The sequence below is a fragment of the Oxyura jamaicensis genome, chromosome 3, assembly GCF_011077185.1.
Source record: "Oxyura jamaicensis isolate SHBP4307 breed ruddy duck chromosome 3, BPBGC_Ojam_1.0, whole genome shotgun sequence".
NCBI classification, from domain to species: domain Eukaryota; kingdom Metazoa; phylum Chordata; class Aves; order Anseriformes; family Anatidae; genus Oxyura; species Oxyura jamaicensis.
This window is the reverse complement of record NC_048895.1, coordinates 102686029-102713260: the sequence shown is the minus strand read 5'-3', so window position 1 is coordinate 102713260 and position 27232 is coordinate 102686029. Positions and strand designations below refer to the sequence as shown.

General features: G+C 37.2%; 2 protein-coding genes across 7 annotated transcripts; one reads left to right on the top strand and one right to left on the bottom strand.

The window, feature by feature from the left end:
* Positions 1–197: 197 nt before the first annotated feature.
* CPSF3 (cleavage and polyadenylation specific factor 3) lies at positions 198–20676 on the bottom strand. 2 transcript variants are annotated; one of them, XM_035322727.1, is made up of 18 exons: positions 20529–20676; positions 19790–19853; positions 18908–19005; positions 17927–18055; positions 16801–16978; positions 14913–15002; positions 13821–13971; positions 11726–11901; positions 11243–11401; positions 10462–10608; positions 9699–9851; positions 7548–7656; positions 6732–6830; positions 5567–5661; positions 4992–5079; positions 2670–2739; positions 1995–2091; positions 198–512 (listed from the first exon to the last, which is right to left on the bottom strand). In XM_035322727.1, the coding sequence occupies exons 1-18, from the start codon at positions 20597–20599 to the stop codon at positions 411–413; spliced, it is 2076 nt and encodes a 691-aa protein (XP_035178618.1). In that variant the 5' UTR covers positions 20600–20676; the 3' UTR covers positions 198–410. The 2 variants fall into 2 exon arrangements, with proteins under 2 accessions (XP_035178618.1, XP_035178619.1); XM_035322728.1 differs by lacking the exons at positions 18908–19005; positions 19790–19853; positions 20529–20676 and having other exon boundaries at positions 16801–16850; positions 17927–17978.
* Positions 20646–27186, top strand: ITGB1BP1 (integrin subunit beta 1 binding protein 1). Of its 5 annotated transcripts, none has more exons than XM_035322730.1 (7): positions 20646–20694; positions 21444–21544; positions 22341–22419; positions 23065–23201; positions 24127–24219; positions 25963–26162; positions 26626–26708. In XM_035322730.1, exons 2-6 carry the CDS (start codon positions 21473–21475, stop codon positions 26143–26145), a joined length of 564 nt encoding a protein of 187 aa, XP_035178621.1. In that variant the 5' UTR covers positions 20646–20694; positions 21444–21472; the 3' UTR covers positions 26146–26162; positions 26626–26708. The 5 variants fall into 5 exon arrangements, with proteins under 5 accessions (XP_035178621.1, XP_035178620.1, XP_035178622.1 ...); XM_035322729.1 differs by lacking the exon at positions 26626–26708 and adding an exon at positions 26807–27186 and having other exon boundaries at positions 20653–20694; positions 25963–26112; XM_035322731.1 differs by lacking the exon at positions 26626–26708 and adding an exon at positions 26807–27186 and having other exon boundaries at positions 20659–20704; positions 25963–26112.
* The last annotated feature ends 46 nt before the right edge of the window (positions 27187–27232 follow it).

Sequence of the window (27232 nt, the reverse complement as noted above, 5' to 3'; positions counted from 1 at the left end):
ACAAAATAATATCTGAGGTTGATTCTGCGCATATGCAAACTCAAACCATCTAGTTTATCCTGCAAATATTAATCTCCAAAAATGTGAAACTCCATTTAGCTTCTGTAATTCAACATTTAGAAGGCATGTCAGTCCACACCAGTTTAGTATTTTTTTCTTATTTGTTGTACATGCATGTAAGAAAAAAGGAGCATATGCATACTTTGCCTAATTTTATTGTGATCTATATGTACAAATATAGTTGATATAATGTTGCTCACCCATTATTTGAAATAATTTAGCAGCTTCACAGTCACAGAATTGATGCATCTGTCTTTACTGAAGAAAAAAGTTTATTTAATTTTAAAAAAATAGTCCAAATAAATTTGAACATTAAAAGTTTTTTCTTGTGTCCTAGATATCTACAGAGGTCAGTGTACTGGGCTGAGGGCATCATAGAGCCTCTGCGCAGCGAGTTCCACCATTTCACGAAGGGAGTCATCATCTTCACTTCCTGGCTCGCAGTCAACTGTCTGGGAATAAAAAAAAGAAGTATGTTAGGAAAACTAGCACTTCATATTCCTTTTCAGAATATCAGGAATAGTCATAAGGGGAAAGGAAAGAGTAGCTATGCAAATTAAAACTAAAGTTATATAGAGTCATCAGCAGTGCTGCCTATTTTTAAATGGTCCTTCAACATGTGAAAAAGTTCAGTGAAGAGTTACAGAAGTCTTGCTAAAGAACAGGAAAATTAATTTCATGTTCTGTTAGTCATTTGCTTCAAGACTACTATGTGAAATGCCTCAAGTTCTATAGATTGCATTTGATTCAAAATCAAATAAAAACACAACGTTCAGTCCTTGAGATTTAATTTTATCTGCGGATTCATCTGCATTTTATTAGGTTAATATTGAAAAATATGGGGATTCAGAGATCCTGGCACCAGTACTCCATCTCCACACCGATGTTCCCACACATGAGGTAACATTTACAATACAGTAGAACCCAAACATGATTATTTTATCACTAGAACAATTTTAAAAGTCTCCATGGAGAAAGTATGGATGCCCCACCCAAGCATGCAAGTTCCTCAGCATCCCAACCAATCCCCTGCCTGCTCTCTCAAAGCAAGGGGCAGCAATTACATGGTAATATTATTCACAACCCCGTGGACTTTCTAAGCACTACGACAGTAACTTCTTGATTTCTTTGAGTCTCTTTAGCAAGCTATTGTAAGAGCACTGGGTTAACAGTTAACATGGAAAAAAAATCCACACATCCCACCATTTAGTCAGATCTGTATTAATCAAGTTTTGATTTTACAGCTATTAAAGTTTTACAAGAAGATGCATACAGGCACGTAAAGAACAAATCTTTCATACAGAATGTGGTTCACAATGGCACAAGTTCACCATTGCCAAAACAAGTATTACAAAGACAGCACTGTTGCAGTTGAGTTGACATTAAGGTTTCTGTTTTGTTTATTTGTTTGCTTTTTAAATAAAAGCACATATCAGTATAACATCAGATGAAAATGAAACCTGACTTTTTGGTTAAGCAGTTTGCACTTTTCTCCAATCTATTTCTGTTTTCTCTATTGCAGGAGCTCTTTTCATCAGTGCTGTGTTTTTCTGTACTATGTATATATTGAAATGTATCTTACTTTATTATTATAAAATGGAAAACCAATGGCACAGGTAGCACTGTATGTTAACCACAATAATGTAACCTGCTATCCTCTTAGCATTAGCTTAGTTAGCATTCATTCGTTGTGTTTTAACAGATAACATTTTGGGCAGGGACCAACCTTTTCTTCTGCATCTGCAGAACACTTAAAATATTTTTTGCCATCCCTAAGAACAGCACCTGAGAGCTAATCCAGGGGATTTATTCCTGCTACCCATGTTTGTAATATGTTATTAGTAAGAACAAAAGGATCAAGATGATGAAAAATTTTGTTAGCATAATTCCTACTGAACACAGTACAGATAAATAAAGTGCTTCACTGTTCATACCCGAGTGTCCAGAGAGACATTTGCAGTCTTTCCATCTACTGTGACACACAAAACAGAGCCATCTTTTGAGCTTACACAGTCTTCTCCAAACATATCCCTAAAACAAAGATGAGTACACATAACACATGGACAAACAGCAAACTTATGTGTTATTTCCATTAATCTTAGGCTTCCAAAAGCATTTTACCAGCAGTGTATCTCCTTTCAGAAACTATTATTTAACCCACTTAGATAAACCAAGAAGTGCTGATCTAAATTATTATGAGAGAGGGTGTCACATAACAGTAAGGATTTAACTGAAATAAATCTCATCATAAATAAAGGGAAGGATTCCTTTGATTCCCAAAGAGGTAAATTTTAAAGAAATGATCCAAAATATTTTTTATTTTTATTAATAAGCACTCATAGTATAATTAAGAACTCTGCTTCTGGAAGTAATAGCTGGGTCCTGGATTCAAAATTTCAATGATGCTGAGCCCTTTTTTTTGTTTTTTGTTTTTAACAGTACCTCTGCCTTTATGTAATTCCTGGCCTCCACAGAAATTTGACTAATGTCAATTTGGATGGGTTATTTTAAAATAATTCTATCTTTAAACAAATAAACAGACACAAATTTACTGTATTCACATGATTAACAGCAATCACTTTCATTTTAAAAAATATATGCCAACTTACTGAAGCATGATTTCCATTCTCTTGCTATACACATCCATATCTACTTTTTTGGAGATTTTTTGCACTGCAGCTGAAAAGAAATGTTATTTTACTTTCACAGACATTTGCTGAGAGGGAAAATTGGCTAATTGATTATATATATACCTAGTTCCTAATTGACTCTCATGAGAAATAATCTAAAAGCTATGCAAAGTACATGCATTTAAACAATTTCTAAAGAAAATGTATTTGAAGAAAAAAGATGGAAAAGATGGAAAAGTCAATGAAGTGCTCACATTTTACATCCATTTACAGCAATCCATTTACATCACTTGTATATAATCCCTCCACTTTCTCTACCTGTAGGAAAATTCTTCATCATGGAGTCCAGGAAGGAGCATACAGAGAACACAAAGCAAAACTGGAGAGCTAACATGAATGACAGTAATAAGCACTGAAATTCCTGGAACATGTTCCAACATACAAAGGTTGGAATAAAAATATTGATACTAGTTTTAGACTTCATTTCAAAATCAACAGATAGTTTGAAACACGTAATTTTCTTTTGAACATGATCATTTCAGTATCTGATGATTAAAGGAGCAGGAAGTGAAAACAGACCTATCAACTTGAATTTATTTAAGAAGGCTATTTAAAAACTAGTTTTCAAGATTTCGGAACCAGCTAAAGAGTTCAGAGAACTGAACACAACGGTAATTCGAATTTCTTTGAAATTCTTTGGAAAACCTCATAATTGCATAGACTAAGCCAGTGCATTTTAAAAATTTACCATCTCTTAGATAAAATGCAGTAACAATGTACTAAGCAAAGCAACCTTATATTGGAAACCATGAAGCAACATGAGAAATAATGCAAAAAAGGTATAGAAAAGTAGAAAAAGGAATTAATTGTGGGACAAGAAAGCCTGATACTGTCACTACCAACTTGTATAGATAAAGCAGAAAAATCAAGCCAAGTCAGATATTACAATAAGAATTTTTTAAAAATGTAAAAGTTTTTTTAAATTATTTTTCAGTCATATGAAGAAAGATTAAAAAAAAAATGAAGAAGCTCAAGTACCATCCAAAAATAAAATGGATATTTTTGATTAGTTTCTGTATATCAGAACATGAGGACATGTCTAGAGGGGCTGCCAAGAAGATACATACTAAAAATAATCACAACCAAGATATGAAAATTACACTCTAAATTTGCTTAGATCAAGTGAACCATATAACCTTTATCCAAAAATAGTGAAAGAACTGCTGGGTGAATTTCTCAACTCAGGAGAAAGAATTTTGAACAGATTTATTGAGACAGGTGTGAGACTAAACACTTAACACCGTACAATTACTTTTGTATAACACCCCATGAATATAATTTTGAATTCTGCTTGCCTGACTTCAGCCAAGCCCAAGATAAATAACTCTCTAAGATGTATCCTCAACTGCTACTTATTTCACAAGGAGAGCAAGAGTACACAAAGGCAGAATTTAATAATCTTTGTAAGATCTTTTAAAATAATAATAATGTATATTCCAAGTAATGATGCAAGTAATGGCTTAAAAAAGTGATTTTAAACCCTAGATAATAATTATTTTTAAAGTATTTTATTTTGATAAATGGATTATTACTGAATTGTTGGTCTTACTGCGTTGCCCAGTTGCCAACATTTATCTTCCATGTCATAGAAGGGAGGCCAACCCAATATTCAATGCCCACTCCAGATTCTTAGCATAGTGTCATAGATATCCAAAAACAAAACAGTGGAACAAAAAAATATAAACTGTCATCACTGGTAATCCCAACAAAATTCCTCTAATTCTTGAACAGCAAAGCAACTTGGTATCTGATGACACTACCACCACCACGTAATACCATGTGGTTACTGGGTCTTAGTAAGTGTAATTGTGAAATTAGTCAGACTTTTTATAGCATAACCTACCTATCTCCTTCTGTTATATGATCACTGGAATACCACTCCTGAATGGTAACCATGACTTTTGAATAAGAAACTTAAATATTTAAATCTGTATCAGGAATGATGTAGTTTAAATAGTTTATATACAAAAAAAAAAACCAAAGAGTAAGGTTGTATTTTCCACAGTCAGCTATAAGGTGATGTATAAAAGAAAGTTTCAACACGTGAATGTGTTACAAATAAGGAAAATCAAGTTGTAATTCTGTATTTAAGTAGCAAAAAATCTGAAGAAGTGAAGAAGTTTCATAACGAGATGAAGCACGATAATGGAAAATCTATTACATGGCATTATATCCCTTTAGCTTGATATCAAAAATTAAGAAGAAAGCCTCAGTTAAATAAACATACAGTAAACTTACTACCTTTCTGTATTTTAGGATTTGACTGAACTTCCAGTATCACTGTTGTCACGGTGTCCGCATACATATCATTAGCAGGATTTGCCACCCACTGGAAGATAAAAATTTATATAATTTGAGCATTATTTGGGCTGAATGAATAATGCAATACAAAACCAACATTAATGACGTTCTTTTACTTTTTCCCTGAATTCTAGCTTAAAATGACTCTCATACATTTATTATTTGTAACTGCTTGTAACTTGATATATTCTAGTAACCTCCCATGAAAAATTCAGACTGCTGAATGTTTCTGAACACATTTATGAAATAGTTATTAATTAACACAACTAGGGGCTGTAGGGAAAGAACACCAACTGACCTGATTTCCAATCGCTATATTTGCCAAGTAAAAAAAGACATTGAATTAGACTTTTGAGCTACTGCATAAAAAGAAACATGCTAAGTTAAACAACATGCATCAACACAGGGCCATAGCTCAAAGGAAACTTTACTTAAAACATTTAATCCTGCATGGCATCAATATGATACTATTCTACAGAAAAGAGGGTATTTGTTTCTTCCCCACCAGTGCCTACCTCAAGGACTACCATGCCTGGTTCTTGGATCACAGTAATATTTTTGAAAACCTTCAGGGCTGGTTTTTGTTGGATTTCTATTTCTTCTACATCACCTAAAAAGTAGCGACAAATGGTTAGCAAGGATAAAATTATACTGAGAACAGGACCAATTTTATCTGCAGAAGAAGACAGGTCATTTTAAGGATGAGAAGGGCTGTCCGTTATTATCACAGCAGTTCACAATCCATTTCTAAGCCTGAAGTGCTTACTCTCTTCCCTTACCTGATAACATTATTTTATTTTTTGCTTTGTCCTTTTTTTTTTGGTATGTAATATTGGCCATTTCACTTGTTTTGGATTCTTATATGTGACTGCCTTAGTACACTGACCTGAGTGCACCAACCAGCTCCTCCTCTACCCTAAAGGACAACCCATTGTTTACACAAGTTTACATTCAATGCTTTGAATGTTTACAATACTTTAAATTCAAAAGCATTTTTGGGTGAGGTAGCATTCAGGCTAAGAGACCTGGTGATATGAATTTGGCTCTGTCACTAGGTGACTGTCACAAAAAGAAGAATCCTGAGCTTCAAATCTGGGAAGGCATCCTAGAAAGCGTGCCTGCTTTTAATGAACTAGGACTGGAGATGCCTCTGTCCTTTAAGAAAGCTAGACAGAGGCACTGCAGATCACAATAGGAGCAGATTTAAATGGCTTCTGGCTCAGAAAAAGCCAAGAAGACTAGATTCGCCCCTCACGGGGAGGGACAAAAGAGGTTGTATGACAAAGTTTCTGTCTTTGTTTTACTAATTAGATGCCAATAACCATTCTATTTTGGGGCCAGAGACAAAAGAGCATTTAATAGATTTTTCATCAGAGTATTCACTTTGGGTCCTGATAGGAGACAAAAAAATCATCTGCAACTCTATACTGTTAGATGCTCGTGATTCTGTATTACAGCTACAGTAGGATCCCTGTAGAGGGTTCGTCATGCCCATGAACGACATCTGGCAGAAGCTGCATAATCTAATAAAAGTTTAAAAATACAAAACAAATTGTGACACTTCAATTACTGGCAGAGCAAAAAAAAAATAAAAAATCCACTCCGAAGCTCCCTGAGGACTGTAAGTTCTTTTAAAAATTGACCACTATAAATCACAAACATTTCTTCCCAAATACGCACCAGTAAGCTTTTGTAGCTGGTAATAAAGGAGATTGAAAGGGCCGGTATATGGAATGGCTTGTGTCTGTGTTACAGTGCTCATAGCCAAGTCTGTATAATCTGAAAGAAATTTTAAAAGAATGTATTAAAAATGAGCTTTTTTAATTTGCTTCCTAAAAAAATAAAGTTGTCACTACAGTGAAATGATTCCAAATAATCACCAAAACATTTAAGACAGAGGATTTAAAAGGATAGTTTGTAAAGAATACCTATTGTGAGATAAATACACCATTTGTAGTCAAGGAACCAGCAAAAGCTTATTATTTTATCAGATGCATTACAGGCAAACAATGAACTAGGACAGGACAGCAGAATTGCTTTCCCCCAGCTCTTTCAACCTCACTACACTATTTAATTACTCTTCTGTTCTGAGAATAAATCAATTTATATAGTAACATACAGCATAGGAGAAATATGCAGTACTTTCACAGTAATATGATTTTTACACTAAGAATTAATGACATTTTAGAAACGAGCAAGACAATCGATCACGGTGCTCTTCTGCTCTCACTGGTACCTACGATGCATATTCAAACACAGGAAGAAGCTTTAATAACTAGAAGGAGAAAACAATTTTGCTGCTTCTCTTTCCGAGAAAGGACAGAAAAGATCTTAAACTTCTGAGGACAATGAATTGAATGCCTTCTCACTTCAACAGTTTAGAACCTTAGGCAATACAAAATAACAGGAAAAACAAACAGTACTGTATGCGTTTTAATGACAGAAGGATACAGAAAGTTCCAATCGCCCACTAAGCATATTACTCTCTTTACTTACTGGAGAGGTCACATGGAGAAAGTATATGATAGTTAAAATTTCTTTTAACTAGGATTCCAGAAATTCTCTGTCCTTGTTCTGGCTTCTTATCTGCTAAAGATCCCATCACCTGAAAAGAAAAAAAATGCATATATTGCAACAAAGCAATCGGATGTTTTCATAGCTTAAAGTTAACCATGGAGATGAATATAGGTCCTCAGAAAAAAACAAACATGGTATAGAATTACTCTGAAAATAAAGGAAGGTCAGCATAAACACAGACAACAAACACTCTAGGATGAAAAACAATAAAATGTTGAAACAGTAAAATATAAAAACCGAAAGATGTTCTTTCTCCAGTGGCTGCCACAGAAAACATGTATTATTATTCTATTTTGTAAACAACTCTAGAATTCTGGCCATGTAACTGACTCCCAGAAAGAGCCAGGTGTCCTAATTTTCAACAACGCTTCCTAGTTTTCACACAAACTGAGAGAAGAGCACTGTTACCTAGTGAGAAGAAATGGCATTCCAATCTTTTCGTATGTCTAGGAAAGACCTGGAATTTTTTCAACCTGTGGTAGCTGAACACCAGAGCAGGCTGCCCAGAAAGGTTATGTAGACATTGCAGACCTTTAAAATGGGACTGTGTGGGGGTCTAAGCCACCTGCTGTAGTTGGTCCTGCTTTGACAAGAAAGTTGGACTCCTTTAGGAAGACTCAAAAGGTTCAAAGTCCATAAATACAGATCTCACTAACAGAAAAGAGGAATTAAACTGTACAGATTTTTTTCTCACAGAGCTCTGAGGAAGAGCCAATTTATTTTCAGCACAGCACTCCAGCCAGTGTGGTAGCTACCTGTGCATGCCAAATCACTGGACCCTGCTCCACACATGTCATTAGCAGACAACTAACACCTTGGCCCTTCATCTTAAGGTTGTGCTGGAGTTCAGCTCTATAAGAAGTCCCCGTTACCTACAAGTAACTCCAGTGCACAAAGCAGTTAGGCACTATGTTCCAGTACTACTGCTAGGCTTGTAAATACTTGATAAATTAAACTGTGACACTGCTTATCAGTAGCACCAGTGCCATTTTTGGCATTGATTCTATAAGGAGTTAAGATTAGGTCCTTATTAAATACCAGTTATTTAATAAGGATATTGATGAGTGATCTTCATCATTGATCATTCATCAATGAGTGATCTTCAATCACTCTTCCTTCAAACTTATGTACCATGAGAAAACTGTTGTTAAATTCAGTTGAGTCTAATAGAAGTTGGCTATTAGGGACTAGTCATCAAAAAAGGGTCTTCTTTAAAGAATCTAAACTAGATTCTGCTTCTAATCAGAATGTAGTTCAATTAATACACATTTCTCTACAATTTCTTGTACATATTAGCTTCTACTTATTTCACTATTTAGATTTTGTTGTATTATTTGAAGATTTTATCATGAAATATTATCATAGTAGTTTAAATGCATCATACTTCTTGCTACTCAGAACACATGCATATAAACTTGTAAAATATTCTCTTTAAGCTGTATTTTTTTGTTGTTTTTTTTTAATCATTTTACAAAATACACTGCACAGTCATGGCTACAAACTTTCTTCTGCCAGACAATCATTTTTACAAGGATTTTATTTTACAAACTGTCTCACTGATTAAAGTATCTGGAGACAGCATTTCTAAATGTCTGATTACAGTCAAGCATGTAATTATTTAATTCAGCCAAAGCAATTATTCTCTTCTAGTATGTATAGATGGTTTGACAGCATCTTCCTGAAATGTAAATGAAAACTATTACATTATTTATGCACAGAATTCAGCGCTCTAACATGACTGGAATTGATGTTCTTTGTCGGGAGAAAATTGAGAACTGCTGTTTTGGATCATACAGCAAATGGATTGGGATGATGGGGCTGAAAGCACTAGCAGATTTGTCGATAGCAGCATAGATTTAGGTTGGCAAAAATGAAAAAAACAACAACCCTCCCCCCACAAAAATAAAAACCAGCCAACAACATTCACACACTCTGAGTTCCTGTAAAACACATGCAATATAAAAGCAATTTAAATTAGGGTCTTGAAAGAATTTTAAGAATTTTAAAGAATTTAGTTTTTAATCCAGAGAAAAATACTGCTGTACAGATAAGAAAATATTAATTTTATACCTTGGCAAGTTTTTCTCCTCTGAAGTTTAATGTCACTGCTTCGGTATTCCTAGGATTATGAACTTCTATATGAACTTCATCGTTATCCTCATACTCCCGTATCAATGCTGCTTTCAACCTGGCCATTTCATTCTGTTCACCATGAACTAAAATCTGTAAGACAGTTTTCCTTTTAACATAGGGTATTTGCCCAACCAGACATGTTTAGTAAGCAAATTATCTAAAACTGCCATCTTGTACTTCATCTTCATGAAAATGTGCATTTCATGATGACATAATATGTGAAAATTTAGTTCAGTTATTCTACATGCAGTTCTATGCTTGTGTTTGAATTCTGAACATTAGTTGAAGGAACAATACCTTGACACTATATGTAGGAAAATACAAGCAAGTAAGTAGAACGCATTATATAGATTTCATTTCACTTTTCATACATGAACACATTGTTATATTCTGAAAGGAAGTATTAACTTCAGTTCAACCATGAAAGTTAGCTTTATGGTTTTGTGTTTGCATGTAGATAAATATATACATGCACAAATAAATGTACAATTCTGAGATATTCCCACAGACAGACAGTCAAGAGCAGGTTCATCTTTACTTCACTAAGGTAACAGTGAAAAAAGGCAAAGTCTTCACCTTTTATTACTCAAAGGATAGGGATGCTGGCTACTGCTAGACCCAATCGCTGCCTTGATGACTCAAGGCTGTGAACTGGTTTGATGAATCCCATTCTGGAGAAACGGGCAGCATGTATACTAACCACGTGCGGAGGTTTCAGGGCCCGGATAAACTCACTAGTTTGTTGATAATCTGTGTGAGCAGAGAAAGAAATGTAATCCACAGACATCTTCAGGGGGAGTTTTTGCCCTGACATAGTTGTGATCTCTTCGGGTTCAGACATGATGTGCTAGAAAAAAAAGAGCACTTCTTTAAATAAAAAATTAAGAGACTCCTGCAGACACCATAAAACTAAGGTTTTACAGTTCAATTATCAACAAAATAATATTGACAGTTAAGTTAAATGTGAAGAACAGAAAAAAATCCTAAAATTTCACAAAACAAACAGTCACAAATAGAAAAAAAAAACATGCACAACACACAAATTTAATCTTTTACATGCCCAGCAGATTTGGGAGTTCATTCTTCCACCACATACATCTCTAAAATTTACACTGAAATTATAACAACTGTCTGATTTCTTTCTCTAAAGGCAAAACTAAACACTCTGGTTGCCCTTAGCTGCCAGAATTAGGAAGGAATTTTCTACAAGCAGACAGTGGCACAACATGCATAAGGCATGATCTGTGACACATAAGTAGTGTTAGATTTAACACTGACTCCTCTAGCACTGGGGCTAGGGTTCCTCCTCTCAAATATCTAGACATAGAGAAAAGTATCAGTGATTCTTTCTCCTGACAAGATAACTCCTCCTAGAAAAGCTCATTCTCTATAACATCACTGAAAATGTCCTGTTGGCCAATTCTTTTTAAATGCAACGTGCATGGTAGTTAGTAAGAATTAGTGGTGCATTAACAACTTACCTTAGCAAGCGTTCCTTCCACACAGTACCCGGCTATAATCACTCCATTCCTCTTATCTGTGCACCAGCTCTCAAACAGCTCTCTGGATAAGCCACTCTGCATCATACCTGGGGAGGCCATCACCACACTCGGGCCGATATCATCGAAATGATCCATACTCTAAGTGGAAAACAGCAGGAGCATCAGTTACCATCATCCTTGAACAACGCAGAAGTAGAGCCCTACATTCACAGATAACAGCATTCTCATAAAAAGGCTCTTTGCAGGAAAGTTTCTCTTAGTGATGCCCATAAGGGGCAAATTATAAGCATACAGATCGATACTGGAAGAAAAGTTGGGATGTAAGCTCCCCTCATCCAGCCCTCTAAACAATGGGAGAGCAGAAAATTCAGCTATAAACCTGTAACTATTAGGATAGTACACATGCAAACTATTCAGCAAATATGAACTCTTCAATCTTCCCCTATTATAAGACAACCTTACCTTCAGGTTACTAATATGCTTGAAAACAAATGGATTGTTGATGTTGATTTGCTTGCGGATTTTGTCATTCATGGCGTTGACGTATGTCTGGTAAACTGCCATGCACTTCTTTGCCAAAGAGGAGGCATAGTAAATAGGGATATCGTGGAGTTCTGGGTGATTTTGCCAGTATTCATCTGAAACAAAAAAAACAAACCAAACAGCTCACAAAGACAGCATTATCTCCAAAATGCATACTTCTCAGAAGTGTTTATACTTTTTGTAAAGCAGATTTAGCAATGTTTTTATCATTTTTATTACAGAAAATCACTCTTTTTTTTTCCACCTGGCCTACTAAAGAAGAAAAAACAATCACCAACTGAAAGTGTATGTAACTCTAATACAAACAAACGGACAACCCCAGTCAATCACCAGTTTCAGCCACACAGTATACGTATATGCCACACGGCACTAAATTTACTTTTACAACAAAGTAAGTTCTACCACACCACTGTAAGAAAGCTTAAATGTCTCTGACAAATATAAGTTATATATCTGACAGCTAGAGACATCTGCACGTAGATGTTAGTGGGAATTCACTACATCAAAGTTCTGTAAAACAAATCCACAGAGTTTGAGGAGTGAAGGGATTACCCAGTTACACACCTGGCTTCCTGTATTATCACCAACAGTTGCATTTTACAAGCTTAACTGAAACAAAAACAGGAAAAAAAATCCCTCCACTAATCACAACTCATTTTTAACACTGATGACAGTAGCGATGACCTTTACTAAACATGAAGAGGAGATCTGAGTGCAGATACGCAAGCACAACTTACTCGTTTTCTCACTTGGGCACAACTCTGCTAATATAAAACATATTTATATTGCAAAACTGCAGAACAGTCACCCCAAAAGAGTAGTATGCTCTTTTGGCTGTATTTGTACATTTAAATGATACAGCTTTAACCTCGCAGCTTTGGTCTGCAGACAAAGTTTTCAGAGTATGTCAGAGCAGTTCACTGTCATGGATATCTTAATCAGCTCAAATACAAGGGGGAGACAGCCAATAAAAGATGGCCAGTAGCAGGATTTACTCTAATATCAAGAGACTGCACCCATCATCATACATTTCTGTATCATAATGCAGTATCTTATTTTTTGTCAGACACATATGGAAGGAACACAAACACAGAAGCCCGCGGGTTCAGTTGTGTATGCATGTGAGATGCGATCGTATTTTCTACCTAATTAAGCATCCAATTGCATGTCTAGCTTTAGTAGATGTACTTCCAAGCTTTCCTTTAGAATGTCACTTCAATATCTACACACAGCAAGGAAAGACCAACAAATTCCAAACTAATGGCTACATGAGGTTTCAAATGTTCAGTTTTTACCTCTTCTATCAAACAAATTACTCTTGCTAAAAGGAAGCACAGAAGCCTGGAAATACTTTAAAAATTGTTATATCCGAAGTACCTTACAACAACTATTTCTATCTTTTATGTGAAGTAGCTTATTATGATCACGTATAATTTTTTCCCTCCATTTTGGTCTTCTTAACAAAGCCTAATTTGCTTTCCCATTGTGATTAAAACTTTAGAAATGCTAGAAGTGTCTATGGTTATGGTCTTCTCAACTTTTCCTAGAAACATTTCATGTAGGTTTGTGAATTAAAGGGCAAAAGTAGTAAAATTTTGGAAGAAAGCATACCTCTTTTTAGCAAAACATTTTATATAGAACAGTCATGTTTTGATTACTAACTTTGCAATCTAAGGTAATATTTCCCATTTGCTGAAATCCCAGTTCAACAAGATTCGAAGGTTAAGCGCATATTACCATGGAATTACCTTGGTAATAGGTAAAAAAGTCTCCTTTCTACCTCACATAGCCAAACTGCCTGTCCTATAAACTCATTTTGAAAAGGCTTTTTGGGTGGTTGATTTTTATTTTTAATTTCACATTTGAACAAACAATATTATATATTCTCAAGTAATTAACATACTTAAAAATTGCTGAGAAGTTATTAAAAAATTAATACACTTGGAAGACCGCACATGAAAACATTCTCCTTTTTTATATGCCTTTTATTAAGAGAAATTGGAAAGATACATACCTAAAATTAATAGTAGTTCTTGAGCTCGACCCAGGGCAAACACAGGAATAAGACCTCTACCTCCTCTATTTACAATGTCATGAACAGTATTGCAGAATCTTGCCTCTCGCTCTTCTCTTTTCTCATGAATATGAGTGCCATAGGTGGACTCCTACATACAGAGAAACCTGGTATTAAAAGCACTGACACAGACTAATTCCTGATCTTCTTAAATCCAATACAATTCAGAAAAACGCTGGTGCAGAAACAGAACTTTCACTTTACAGTTAAGGACTCCCATGTGTCTGCCATTACATTGCATGCATTAAGTCTTCAGCTTTATAATATGTTGGGGCAGAGTGGGAAAGGGAAAGAAAGGAAAAATCCCCCCCCCCCCCCCAACTCCAAATTCCCATAACCACCTCCTCCACCAAGATAAATAACCTTCTCCCCAAGCCCCTGGTAGCAATTTGGAAAGGGATCCTTTAAAAAAATAAAAATAAATAAAAATAATAAAAGGTAGAACTACAAATTTTGATGCTTCATTTAAGAGGTTTCAATTTTACCATATTTTCCTAACTGAAAATGCTGCCACTTCTTTGATGAACAGGTTATTACATTAACATGGCTCACTAGTGGTACATGTGGTACAGTTTAGAAACGCCTAGTCTAAAATATGGGAATTACTTAAAATATAAGATTTTGATGTGATTTAAAATGTAATAATTATCAGTTACAGAAAACAGTCAGAAGGGACACAACAAATGAAATATGTTCAGCATTACTCTAGAAGATCCCATTGGTCATTCTGAAATAAAACATTTAGGTTGGGATTTATACAAGCTGAAACTTGTTAAATCTCTTAAAAAGGCATGTCTAGAGGCTTATGAACGGTAACAGAATTATAAAATGAAAATTAGATGTTAAGACTTTTTAATGCAGTAAAAAGAACTGTTGGAGTGTTTTGAACACCCAAGTGTTTGGACAGTGAACACCATTCACATATTACCATAAAACCTCCACTGTCTTTCCCATGCCATTTCAGTTCTAATTTACTAATACCCCTGTACATATGTAATTACTAACATAAAGAAATAATTTTGTAAAACTTACAATGATAAGAATATCGGGCTTAATATTGGGAATCTCAGCTGCCATCAGATGTCTGTCTTCCTGTCTTGAGAAATCACCTGTATACAAAAGCTGAGAAGCAAAGAGAAGCAGTTACATAAAAAAATAAAAATAAATACATATATTTTAACTACAGTAAGTAAAGGTATTTCAAGCAGTACCTTAATTACAACAAAACTAGGTTAAAAAAATATATATACATATTAATTTGGTATATAAAAGTGCCATTTTTAGTGCCATTACTCAGGGGTGACCTTATTGCACTCTACAGGTACCTGAAGGAAGGCTGTAGCGAGGTGGGGGTTGGTCTATTCTCCCACGTGCCTGGTGACAGGACGAGGGGGAATGGGCTCAAGCTGCGCCAGGGGAGGTTTAGGTTGGATATTAGGAAGAACTTCTTTACTGCATGGGTTGTTAGTCACTGGAATAGGCTGCCCAGGGAAGTGGTTGAGTCCCCATCCCTGGAGGTCTTTAAAAGACGTTTAGATGTAGAGCTTAGGGATATGGTTTAGTGGAAGATTTGTTAGCGTTAGGTAGGAGGTTGGACTCGGTGATCTTGGAGGTCTCTTCCAACCTAGACTATTCTGTGATTCTGTGATTTTCAGTGTTTTTCATATACGAACTTGCCATTTAAAGTAAAAAGTGACATAAAAAACTATAGTAGGTACTACCTGAAAAAACAAAGTAGATGAATTGGCATTTACATGTCACAATGCAAATACAATGAATAACCATTAATTTAATTCTTTCTAAAAATTTCTGATGCTTACAAAAAGCCTGTAGTCAAACAGATTTTCCAAACAGAATGATCAAGTTCTCCATTATACCAAGAAGTCATTAATAACTATTAGCAATTTTTAATGGATCCTTAACTGCAGGGTAGAATGCCCTAAATGATCATTTCAGAGCTGAACAGTTTTTACTTAACCATTCCACTTATGAAAAGGTGAATGGTACAAGAACACAGAGTCAGCAGTAGCAGACAACTGGTCTACAGGTAACCTACTATCCCATTCCTCGTTTGCTTCACAGGGAAGCAAATAGAATAATGGATGTTAAAACCCAATCTGTTTTCAGTCATGAATAGAAAGGGGGAAATCTCTTTCTCTGTCATGCCTTAATCAGAAAAAAAAACTGTAGTAAAATGTCTAAATTTCAGTGTAACCACTGTAAATTCAGTTCTGTAACTATATTTTTTTAAAACTTATTGTCTGGAATTCTCAAGCATTATAAACCACAGACAAAGTCCTGCTAGAGAGCAAGCCTTGGGGCCTCTCTTCCCTCTTCAAGGCTTTTCTTTCCCTGTGATTATCCTACTAAACTCCAATTCATGAGATTAGTTTTGCATACCTGGCTTTGACACAGAGCTGTCTGTGATTATAGGATAATTTATTTAATCCCTCTGTGTCTAAAAGTAACAATAATTCTATTTCTTTAGCATTAGCGTGTTATGAGAAAAATGTAACTTGCATACTTTGATGAAGGCCATTTACATACCCAGATGGGCAGACACGGTAAATCAGAATAAGAAAAACAGCCATCAGTTTATAGCTTTTACTAAAACGCAGCTTCAGTATGACTGCCTCAGCTATCAGCAGACCAGCAAGGAAAACCACACATTTACCGATTCCAAGTCTGAGTCATAACTCACTCCCATAAAACCCAAACTTATTAACTGGTTCAATACACAAATGTCACTTGCTTGTTTTAATCAATGCGAAAACACATACTTTAAGTCAAGGCCTCCCACCTGCGTGCCCAAGCCTGCTCAACAGCTCCGACCATAGCAGCGAGGCTTAGGGGACAATAATAATTAATGACTACATTAGAATTCAGGCCTGATTTCAACTGCGTAGCAAAAAGAAAATACCTTCACACCAGCTATTTCAATCATAAACATGGCTGCTCCCAGAACGTGGCCTGCGTGGTAGCACCAGAATTTGATTCCTGCCACTTCTTTCACTTCATGGAAGTTGATGGTCTCAATCTTGTCCATGCTTTCTTCAAGGTCTGTTTCTGTATACAGCATGTCATCCGCTGATATATTACTGGAAAAATGAAATGGCTAAATATCAGCTAGTTTTACCAGCTTAGATTATATAGCAGTTGAAAAAAAAATGTTCCTGGATTTTTCACCATTAAGACTCCCATTCAGAAATGTCATGCCTCCATGGCATTAGGGACGTTTCTTAATTTGAAATTAAGTCCAGGAACAGTAATGTCATTCACCTAAGCAGAGTTAACATGTCTCTCTCTTTAAAGGTCACGTTATAATAGTCTTTTCAGTTTAGGATCTGCTCTGTATATACCAGTCCTCAAAACACAAAGCAAACCCAACCACTTTTCCCATTTGCCTAGAATAAATGAGTTATAAGAGGATTTCTGACCCAAATCTGCTGAGTTGAGGTAAGCTCAGGACCACTGCATTCACATAGAAAAGATGTGCTCAAGACATGTTAACAGAAAAGGGGGAAGAAAATAAAAAAAGAAAGAAAAAAAAAAAAAGAAAATAACACCATGCAAATAGCAGCACTCTTTGCACCTTTTTGCCTAGATATAATACTTAATTTGACCTTGTCCCAGATAGTGGGTTGTATCTTTAGGGACTTAAAATTCACTACTTCTGCAAAGCTTAGGAAAAAAAAAATACTGTCATTAAATAAGATCAAATAAGAGCAATTAAATAAGAGCAAGAGAATGAGTAAAGAGAAACAGATGGGGGTGGAGGAAAGAGATGCTAATAGATTCAAGGTCCAAATGAGGCAAATGAAAAGAATAAGAGGAAACAAGGTAAAATTTTGTTTTGATTGATAGGAAATAATTTTAGAGACACAGTACCCCTGAGGCAGTAAGATGATTCATTATTTCTCTTCTTGCTAATAGTGGCAATGCCCAGGTTCACCCAGCCACCTTTGGCAGCTTCACCTTAGGTTTCCCGTTGGGTATACAGGGGAAATAAATCAGCAGTTAAAGAGAAAACCAACAGGACAGCTCACCTGACTTTGACATAGTCTGAAAGAAGCCATCTGTAAATAGCTTTTGTGGCATGAGTCATGAATGTCCTTCCTTTAAAACTTGTTTTCTGCAAAAACCATGGTAAAGCTCCACAGTGATCTAAATGGAAACTGAAAATAGACACATGAATCCTATTAATATGTTACCAGTACAAAACACTACCATAGAATTCACCACTCCACCATATTAATGGTAAATTAATATCATGAAAATTCTCCACCTCATTGTTAACTATGTTGGTCTATATCCTGTACATCAGAAACTGGAAACACAACTGAGAAAAGGTAAGACCAACACAGGAAATTTGCCATTAAGTATGAAGACTTTTCCATACAATCTTAGAACTTTTTTTTTTTTCGTAATTTACAAATTTAGAGGGGGAAAAGTAACAGGAACCAGGAACACAACAAATGTCTAAGACAAAAGAAAGCTAATAGAAGCAATCCTAAGTTTGTACATAGGAAACTTAATTAAAACATGAATATATTTGAATAATTTATTTTATTCAAATAAAATCATTTGGCCACACTTCTAATTTGACATATTCTAAGAAATACTTTTAAGATACGGGTAGAACAAATGTGTATCACCAAAGGTCAGTATTATATAGACAGCTGGTTATGACTGGTTAAGTCACGTACAAACGGCTCCCCTCACCTCAGCCAGTAAGTAGTATTTAAACCAGGCTCAAAGTTTGCATAAGTCTCTAAGTACCTTTTACATTCAAAGCCAGTAAAACAAGAAAACCAATACTTCTCAGAAGTCTTTATGTAGAAAATTAATTCTAGAAGTTGTCACAATGGTTAAAAGTGACTGAACATCCTTAATTTTAAAAATAAGTTGGAAACTAAAATTTTGCCATGCTGGTACCATCCTAACACCTATTTTCAGCCTCTCAACCTACAAGTGAGTGTGGCTCAGACCATGACCTCAGTGTATATGTTCTTCTAGGTGCAACTTACTGACTTATTAGGAGGAGATCAATCTCAGCAGGGTCTATCAAATCAATGTAAGGAAGAGCATCCATTCCTTCCAGTCCAGGATGGATGCCACAATCAAGCTGGAGAAAAAAACAAACAAGCAACAACAACAAAAAAAACAAACAAACAAAAAAAAAAAAAGTTAAAGCTTTACAAAATCACAGAATGACTGAAAATGGAAGAGATCTTTGGAGGTCACCTGGTCGAACCCTCCCCCCCCCAAAAAAAAAACAAAAACAACAAAAAAAAAAACATTAAAAACCTCTCTTCCAATCTGGCCTAAAATATAGTTACAAGAGACTAGTAACCTTTAGCATTATGCAGAAAAATATTTTTTTTCCTCAACCATTGCTTTTAGTATCGGATACCACATCTAGGGTGTCTGTCTGGATGATTTATCTCTACAGGTGAAAACCTTTTAAAAGGCCCCATTCTTAGTATATAATTTTGTACCTATGCAAGCTTTCATCCATACTTCAACACTACCTGAATATACAGAACTGGTATCCGCAAGATATTTTAGTTACTGTCTGAGAAGACACCTGAAAAAGGGGAAAAGAACATGTATGTGTTTACACAGGGCTGCTTACACACACCTGCACCCTTAGGTTCCAGTGAAACCTAATACATGCAGATTTTAGAATTCATACTTAAGACACATACATTCTGTTGGAGATACGGATTTAGTTTACAGGGCAAACCTTGTAATGCCTACTATCATATATGCTATATTATTCCAGAAAGCTAAAAAACGTGCCTCTTCTGGCTGACTTCAGGCAGGAATTGGATTTAACCTGTAACATCTTTTTGTGACCTAAAGTACTGTGACGAGAGGGCATACAAATCAATTTGTGAAATGATTACCATTATTTTTCTTCCTTTAAATTCCAGAATAATGCATGATCTTCCTACTTCTTGGCCAGCACCTCTGCAAAAGGACATCACCGTTACCGAGACTCAACACACAGCCTATATGGGCGCCTTCTGGGGAATTACTTTTCTATGCTGAAATAAGGACTACAGAGTACGTTTAAGCTCAGACATTTAAAGAAACTCAGCAGCTAAGTTTATCTCTGAGGAAATCATAGACTATTTAATACTGCAGGAGGAAAAAGATCCCTAGTTTTGGGAAATGATTTTGGCCTCCTTGTGTTTACTGCACACCTGCCTCCCACCACGCTGAGACACGTAATGCATGGAAAGCTGCTCCAAAAACAAACTACTGGGGACAAATTACTCTTGGGACGCTCCCGGGAAACACCTTGGATTAGCATCTTTAGCAGAGGAAAAAAATATAAAAATAATGAGTTAGAAGCCCACAAAAGGGCTCGTTGTCAAAGCGTAAAGGGCAGAAAGGAATGAGTTTTTGCTTCAAAGGTGCAGGAGGAAGGGATGCAATCCTCCTAGTATGAGCCAGGTGATAATGGGGAGACTCCAGGCTCGCTGCCCATCGGAAAGCGACCAAAACCCGAGAGGGAAACCCCAAAAAGCCCCCCTGGAGCCAGACCCCCCCCCGCCTCCCTCAGGCCGCCTGGAGCCCGATCCACCGGCGGCAGGGCTCGGCTCGGCTCGGCCCGGCCCGGCCCGGCCCCGCGGCTCTCACAGGGGCCGGATGAGCAGCTGGTCGCTCTCCTCCGCCGGGATCAGGGCCTCGGCTTTCCGCTTCGCCGACATGGCCGCTCACTCCTCCTCTTCCTCCTCCTCCTCCTCCTCTTCCTCCCGGCCGCCCTTCCCCTGCGGGCGGGGCGCTGCGCGGCGCCGGAGGTGGGGTGAGGCGAGGTGAGGGAGCGGGGGGCTACCAGGGAGAAAGGATTTGGGGGGGCTGCTGGGGGACAAAGGGTTTTGGGGGGCTGCTGGGGTGTCCCCCGAGGCACTAAGCCTGAGGTGGCGCTTCCCGCAGCCTTCAGGAGCGCCTCGGGTAGCTGAGGCTGCCCCTGGCAGTGCTACAGCGGCTTGTTCCTCAGAGCTAGGGGCCTCGGTGGTTTGTTGGGCTTTAAGTTTTTAGCGGAGGCGTAATCTTTGCATAGGGTTGCATGGGATGCGTGTTAGAAGGCATTTAACTGTAGTTTAAAACAATGAAGTCATCTGATGCTTCTAAGTGAGGAAAAACACTTTAAATTTTGTCTCGTTTCTGTGTATCTTCATATTTATATGTGTGTATTATGCGTATTATATGTATTATATATTTATATATATTAGGTGTGTTATTAATGTAAAGTGTATGTTTATATAGATTAGAAAGTCCAGCAGCTCTTTAGACCTTTGCAGCAGCTCTCAAGGCTAGGTAGCGGCATTTTGGGTGGATCAGAGGAATGGGGAAGTTTGAGCAGAGATCTCGAGAGACTTTTCCCCGGCCACAAATTAAAAACACCAAAAACTTCCCTGCTTATGTTCTTAGAGCCGCTAGCTTAGTGGTTTCTGCGTTTTGTACGCTTTGGATACAGTCAGTGTGGTGTTTGCAAGCAGCTCCTTTCCTTGGTGATACTAGAGTTTAATTCTTATCTTTCCTGCTACCTAGATTGTCTTCATAGATCCAATTATGAAAAAATGTTCAGAAAAGGAAAAAAACGACACAGCAGCAGCAGCTCCCAAAGCAGTGAAATCAGTACTAAAAGCAAGGTAAGCTGAATTCGCTGTGTGATCTTTATGGAAAAACTTCCACCTGTTACGAGCTGGCAGATGCGTGGCTCACTTGCAACTAGGATGTGAGTTCATAAAGTTCGTGTTATAAGGCCCTTGTATTCTGAAAAGACTGCTTGGTTATTTCCATAGTGGAGCCCCCAAGAGCTTCTTCTGGCAGCACATCCTAAGGTTTGGAAGAAAAAGTAGTACGCTTGTTCTCTAGTGATAAATATTGCCTTTAAGAAGGTGTCTGGTGCAAAGCACTGAGAGTGAGTTTGTTTTTCATTAGTTGGTTACTCAGTATCTCTAAAAGCTATTCTTCATTATAAATAATGTGTCCATTTTGTCTGATAGGTTTTGGGATGATCAGTTGAATATTCTGGATTTTCCAAGGTGCCGTTTCACTCCTCTTGCACTGCTATGTTATTTCAAGCATTGGTGACAAGCATGTAGTTGTCAATTTCTTCAAGTTAAGATGCAGTACCAGAAAAGTCTGGACATAACCTTAAGGTTCATTTTCTCTTTTTCTTTTATTTCCACCTTATTTGAAATATTTGTGGACTTCTAAAGGGCTTCTGCTGAATTTATATCAGTCTAACCTTCAATGAGGCAGAAAGACAACTTCAGGAAAAGCATAGGGTGTTTTTTTTTTCCTTCACGTTTTGCAGTGCTGCTTAAGTAATTGAAATATAAATATTGATTTATGTTAAAAAAATAGTTGAGGCAGGGCATCTAAAAGTGAATGGCTAGTATGTTCTCAGTAGCTTTTTGATGACATTTATTTTCTTCTTAGTCTGTAGATTCCAGTCTTGGAGGACTTTCCAGGTCTAGTACTGTGGCTAGTCTAGATACAGACTCCACAAAAAGTTCAGGTATGTAATCAGAGTTTGAGCAGAAATGTACGGAGCAAAACTAACTTTGTGTTTATTTATAAGAGCAGAAAATGAAAAAGGTTAAAATACATACGTTTAATAATGGAATATATCTGTTAGCCTGTCAACTTATGCATGCATAACTTCAGGCTTCTAAACGATCTAGTATTAAGTCACTGTTTTTTAAATAACACGTCTAAGTAAGAAAAATTCATTTAGCTGTCTCATCAGTCAGTTACACAGCACAAACCTGATGTAACATTTTGTGAAACTGTGTTTTATGCTCTTACAAGTTTACATTTGCACCGAAGCAAGTGAAATGGGAGTTGATTTTACTCGTTCTTGATTACCAGATCATAGTACATCGCTGTTAGATTAAACAGCTCGTTAAATATATATGTATATATAAAAGTAGAATCAGATTTCCTGAGTTTTCTGACTAAGGTTGTTAACTGCAAATCAGAATTAGTATAAACAAGTCTGTATCACAGATCATTAAAGAGAGGTTTTTAATATGCTGTGATGAGGTTAAGTGTTTGAAGGTCTGCAAAAAAATGTGGAACTTAGTTAGTCCCACTAACAGTAATTAGAAAAGAATTACTGTTCATGAGCTCTTCAGGATTGCTTTGTTTGCTTTTGTTGCAGGACAAAGCAATAGTAATTCTGATACATGTGCAGAATTCAGGGTTAAATATGTTGGTGCCATTGAAAAGTTGAAATGTAATGAGAGCAAAAATCTAGAAGGGCCACTGGACTTGATAAACTACATAGATGTTGCCCAGGTAAGTGCATTACAAAAGAATACCAACAATGTTAGAACATCCTAAGCTTAGGTGTATTTCTTTGGTGTTATTATGTGAACCAACATCCTTCCTTATAAGTTTTATACTTACTAGAATAAAATAGCTTAATTTAAAAAATAAACCCCAGTCACTACACTGTGATCTCAAAAGCTGTACTCCGTTCCCTCCTGTTGAGTAACTGGGAAGATGCACCCAAAAGCAGTTGTCAAGAAGCAGACTCAGAGCCAAGATCCTTCTCGTGAGTCGTTATGGAATGAGTGTCCCACCTGAAAGCTGCTGCATCGCCTTCAGCACAGTTAGGGTTAGAATAGAATAAAGCAAAGAATATCTCCTCCAGATTTCATCAGTACTATAGAATAAGTTTTCCTGTAGAGGAAAATGTTGAATTCTGACTACATCCACTTAGGAATCTATGACTACATAACTTGAATAATGTTTGGGCCATCCTCGCCGAACTGTTTGCTTCTACATTTTTTTGTACTAAAGCTGTAACGGGATGTTCTGGTTAGGCAGCTGATGGTTTGTACCCTTAAAAGCACAGAATGTCTGTTTATCTTACAGCAGCTTGACACTTCAAGTATCTGAAACTATTTTTACAGCCAAATACAAAAGTGTTGCTAGTGTGGAACTTGGATCACCCAGGGTCAGCGCAGGGTAACAGGGCCAACCTCCCCACCCACCTCAGATGACAAATTCCTTGCTGGATTCACGCAGTGCTTCACACAACGTAAAGAGACTGGGCAAATGCAAGAATGTCAGACTCCACATACTAAGATATGCATAGGGGCAGTGATGTTGCTAATCCAGCAGACTGAAGTACAAATAAATATGTTTTAGGCTACGTATCTTCATTGTTCATGTTCTTCTGTCTGCACTAAAGGCTTTTGTTTGTTTCCCTCCAAAGCAAGATGGAAAGTTACCTTTTGTTCCAGGTGAAGAGGAGTTTATAATGGGAGTTTCCAAATACGGCATTAAAGTTTCAACATCTGATCAGTATGTAAGTGATTCACAGCAAACTTGGTGAGAGTTGAGAAGTGCTTTCTTTTATTTCTCTGACAGAAAATCTGAGTGACCAAGATGTCACTTCTGGCTTGAAGCAAAGGTTTGTTTTTTTTTTAAAAAAAAAAAAGTTCTCACAGCAGCACCACTTCATTTCATATCTCCTTGGGGCTCCGTATTTCCCTTGTTGAATTTTTGACATGAATCCATTCCTTTTGACAGAGAGCACCAGACAATGCTCTGGGCCTGTCTTCCTTTGTGGCTGTACTGCCATGCTCACATGTGGGGAAGGGGCCATAACTGGTGCCTAAGACCATAAGTTCTTGAGTTAGTAATTCAATTGCTGTTAGTGTGGAGGAAAAAAAATGCATCCTTGAAAAAAGCATCTTGTCTTCCTCTTCAAAGTTCCAGCCTTGTGCTGCTAGTGCACAAGTGTGAGCTCACTCCAGCACTCAAACCTTGTAATTCCGCTTTATTGATCAAGCCTATTTTTTGTTTGCATTATTTCCTCCATGTACTTTTTGTTCTTTTAGTGCACTTCAAATAGTTGTTTTGCTAAAAATAAAGAGCTGGTCTCTTCCCCAGGGCCCTCCAGTTGCCTTCGTATAACTTTGTGTTGCAGTCATGTGGTTTCCTTCTGGTTGCCCTCAGAGCCCCAGATACTGTAAATACTTGGCCTACAAAGTCACGACCCATCAACAACCCGGCAGTGCCTGCTCATAAAAGCCTCAAGTGTGAGAGCGGTGGATAGCATTGCTCAACAGCTGAATACTCCGAAAGCCTCCTGTCAGAAAATAAAACGCGTGTTTCCTAATACCTGGGAGGAAGTATAGCATTTGGTCCTCACGCTTCTCTTTTTGCTGTCCTCCTAATTTCTTAATCCTCAGTAAGAACACAGGTTACATTATTACTTACAATTCGTTTGTACACTGATAAAGGTCCAATAGGTATTTTTAAGATTTTTTGTTCATCACTCTTGTGGCTTTGAGCTGAAAGCATGTACAAGTTGATAAAGCCTTCTGTGATTAAGCTAGCTTGCACAGGCACTTTATTGCACTGCATTCTTTTTTTCCAAATTTTGGCTTTTTGCATTTGTGCCACTGTTGACATTTAATTTCTCCTTCAGTGTGGTCGTACACCTAGCTCTTTTAGAGAGTTCCAAGATGGAAAGGTTATTTTCTCTGCATTCCTATGCAGACCTAGAGGCAGCGTGACTGGAATAAAACAGATGAGTATCATCAGTTGGGTAGGAGGGCTTAAGAAGGGCTTCGGAGGGTTGGTCTGCAGAAACCTTGTACCAAATGACATCAACAAATCTCTTTTTGGAACAGCCAAGATCAGAAGTGGAACTTGCCAATAAAGCAAGAAGTACACTTTATCAAAATTCCTTCCTCAAAGCAGACCTGCTGCCAGGAAATAATGTGGCAAGAGGCAGGTTAAGTATAGAGGGTGACTGAGGAGAGGTGGGAAACAATTGTGTGCTTTGGTAATAGGGCTAGCAATACAGAACACATACAAATGTAACTCAGGCAGAAGCTGAAGCTCAAATTACGTTAAATCACCATGTAAAAAAAAATGAATTCTTATTTTAAAAAATTAGTTATGGTTTTACCAAGGAGTACTTTTCTCCTGTAAATAACTCCGAAGTATTCTTTTGTCAGAGAGAGACTCAAAATGTGCAGAAAACTGAAACAGCTGTTGCAGAGTTCCCCGGTAACTGTTGCTTGCCCAATGCTTTCAGGATGTGTTACACAGGCATGCCCTCTATTTAATCGTACGGATGGTCTGCTATGACGATGGTCTGGGAGCAGGGAAGAGTTTACTGGCTTTGAAGACAACAGACGCAGCCTCTGAAGAATGCAGCCTCTGGGTTTATCAGTGCAATAGTTTGGTAAGCGTTTATGTTTACAGTCTTACCGTTTAAGTATCAGTATTTTAATTGTAAAGGGAGGTGCTAACGCCAAAGAAGCTTGTAAAGCCTTTTTGGCAGAAGAGGGATTGATCGATTTTCAAAGACTATAAATCTGCCCTGGCTAAGGATGGGGAAGAAGCCCTGCGGACTGCATTTGATCAGCCTGAGAAATCTCTGTGTTCCCTAAAACTGCCAATAGATGTGCATGCCTGAGAAGGCTCTTTGCAACCCATAGCGCTATTGTAGCAGCTAAGGACAATCCTCCGTTTGTATTTTCAAAGACAAAACCCTTTTTAAGATGTGACGGAGCAGGGAGTGGTTAAATAATTCTGGTAATGAAGCATGCATTTCTATTTATAGGCAAGGGAAGTGATCTCCTCTTAAGAGCAGGAGAATTCCTTGTCAGGATATTATGATATGACACAGCCTTAGCAGTACTGGGGGAACACATGAGCTGACTTTCTGAATGCTAGTGTCATGCTACGATTAAAGCTAACAACTCTGGCTTGTTCAAAAGAGCTCCTTTCAAACAGCTTCCCGCATGCCATTGCAGACCACATAAAATCAAACTACTTCATTTTGCATGTCTGCCAAACAAATGCTTTAAGTGAGTCTTGAGAATTTTAGAAGTTCTTCAGAAAGTATTTAATGTGCCTGTGTTTATGCACTACAGGAACAAGCACAAGCTATTTGCAAAGTGTTATCTACAGCCTTTGATTCAGTTTTAATGTCAGAGAAGTCCTGATTTTCTTCAGCAGCACATAACCATGTAGTACAAGAGGCTTTTGTGCGAGGAGGAAACGGGGCTCCTTTGTGATACCACAGACTGGCTGTAGCCACACACAAACTTAGAAAAGACTTGCTGTGCAAAAAAGAGCCATGCAACCTTGTACATGGTACTTTGTCATTCCCCAAACGTGACTTGAAGAAATTACTCCACCTTCAGTTTCCAGGACTACAGAAGTTTGTATTTAACATGATATTTTTTTGCTACATCTGTTTTGTATATTGATGTCGATATTGTAAAAATGTAAAATAAAACTGACGCTTCTATCTTTTTGTCTTAAAACCCATTTGTTAATATAAAATTCAGTTCTGC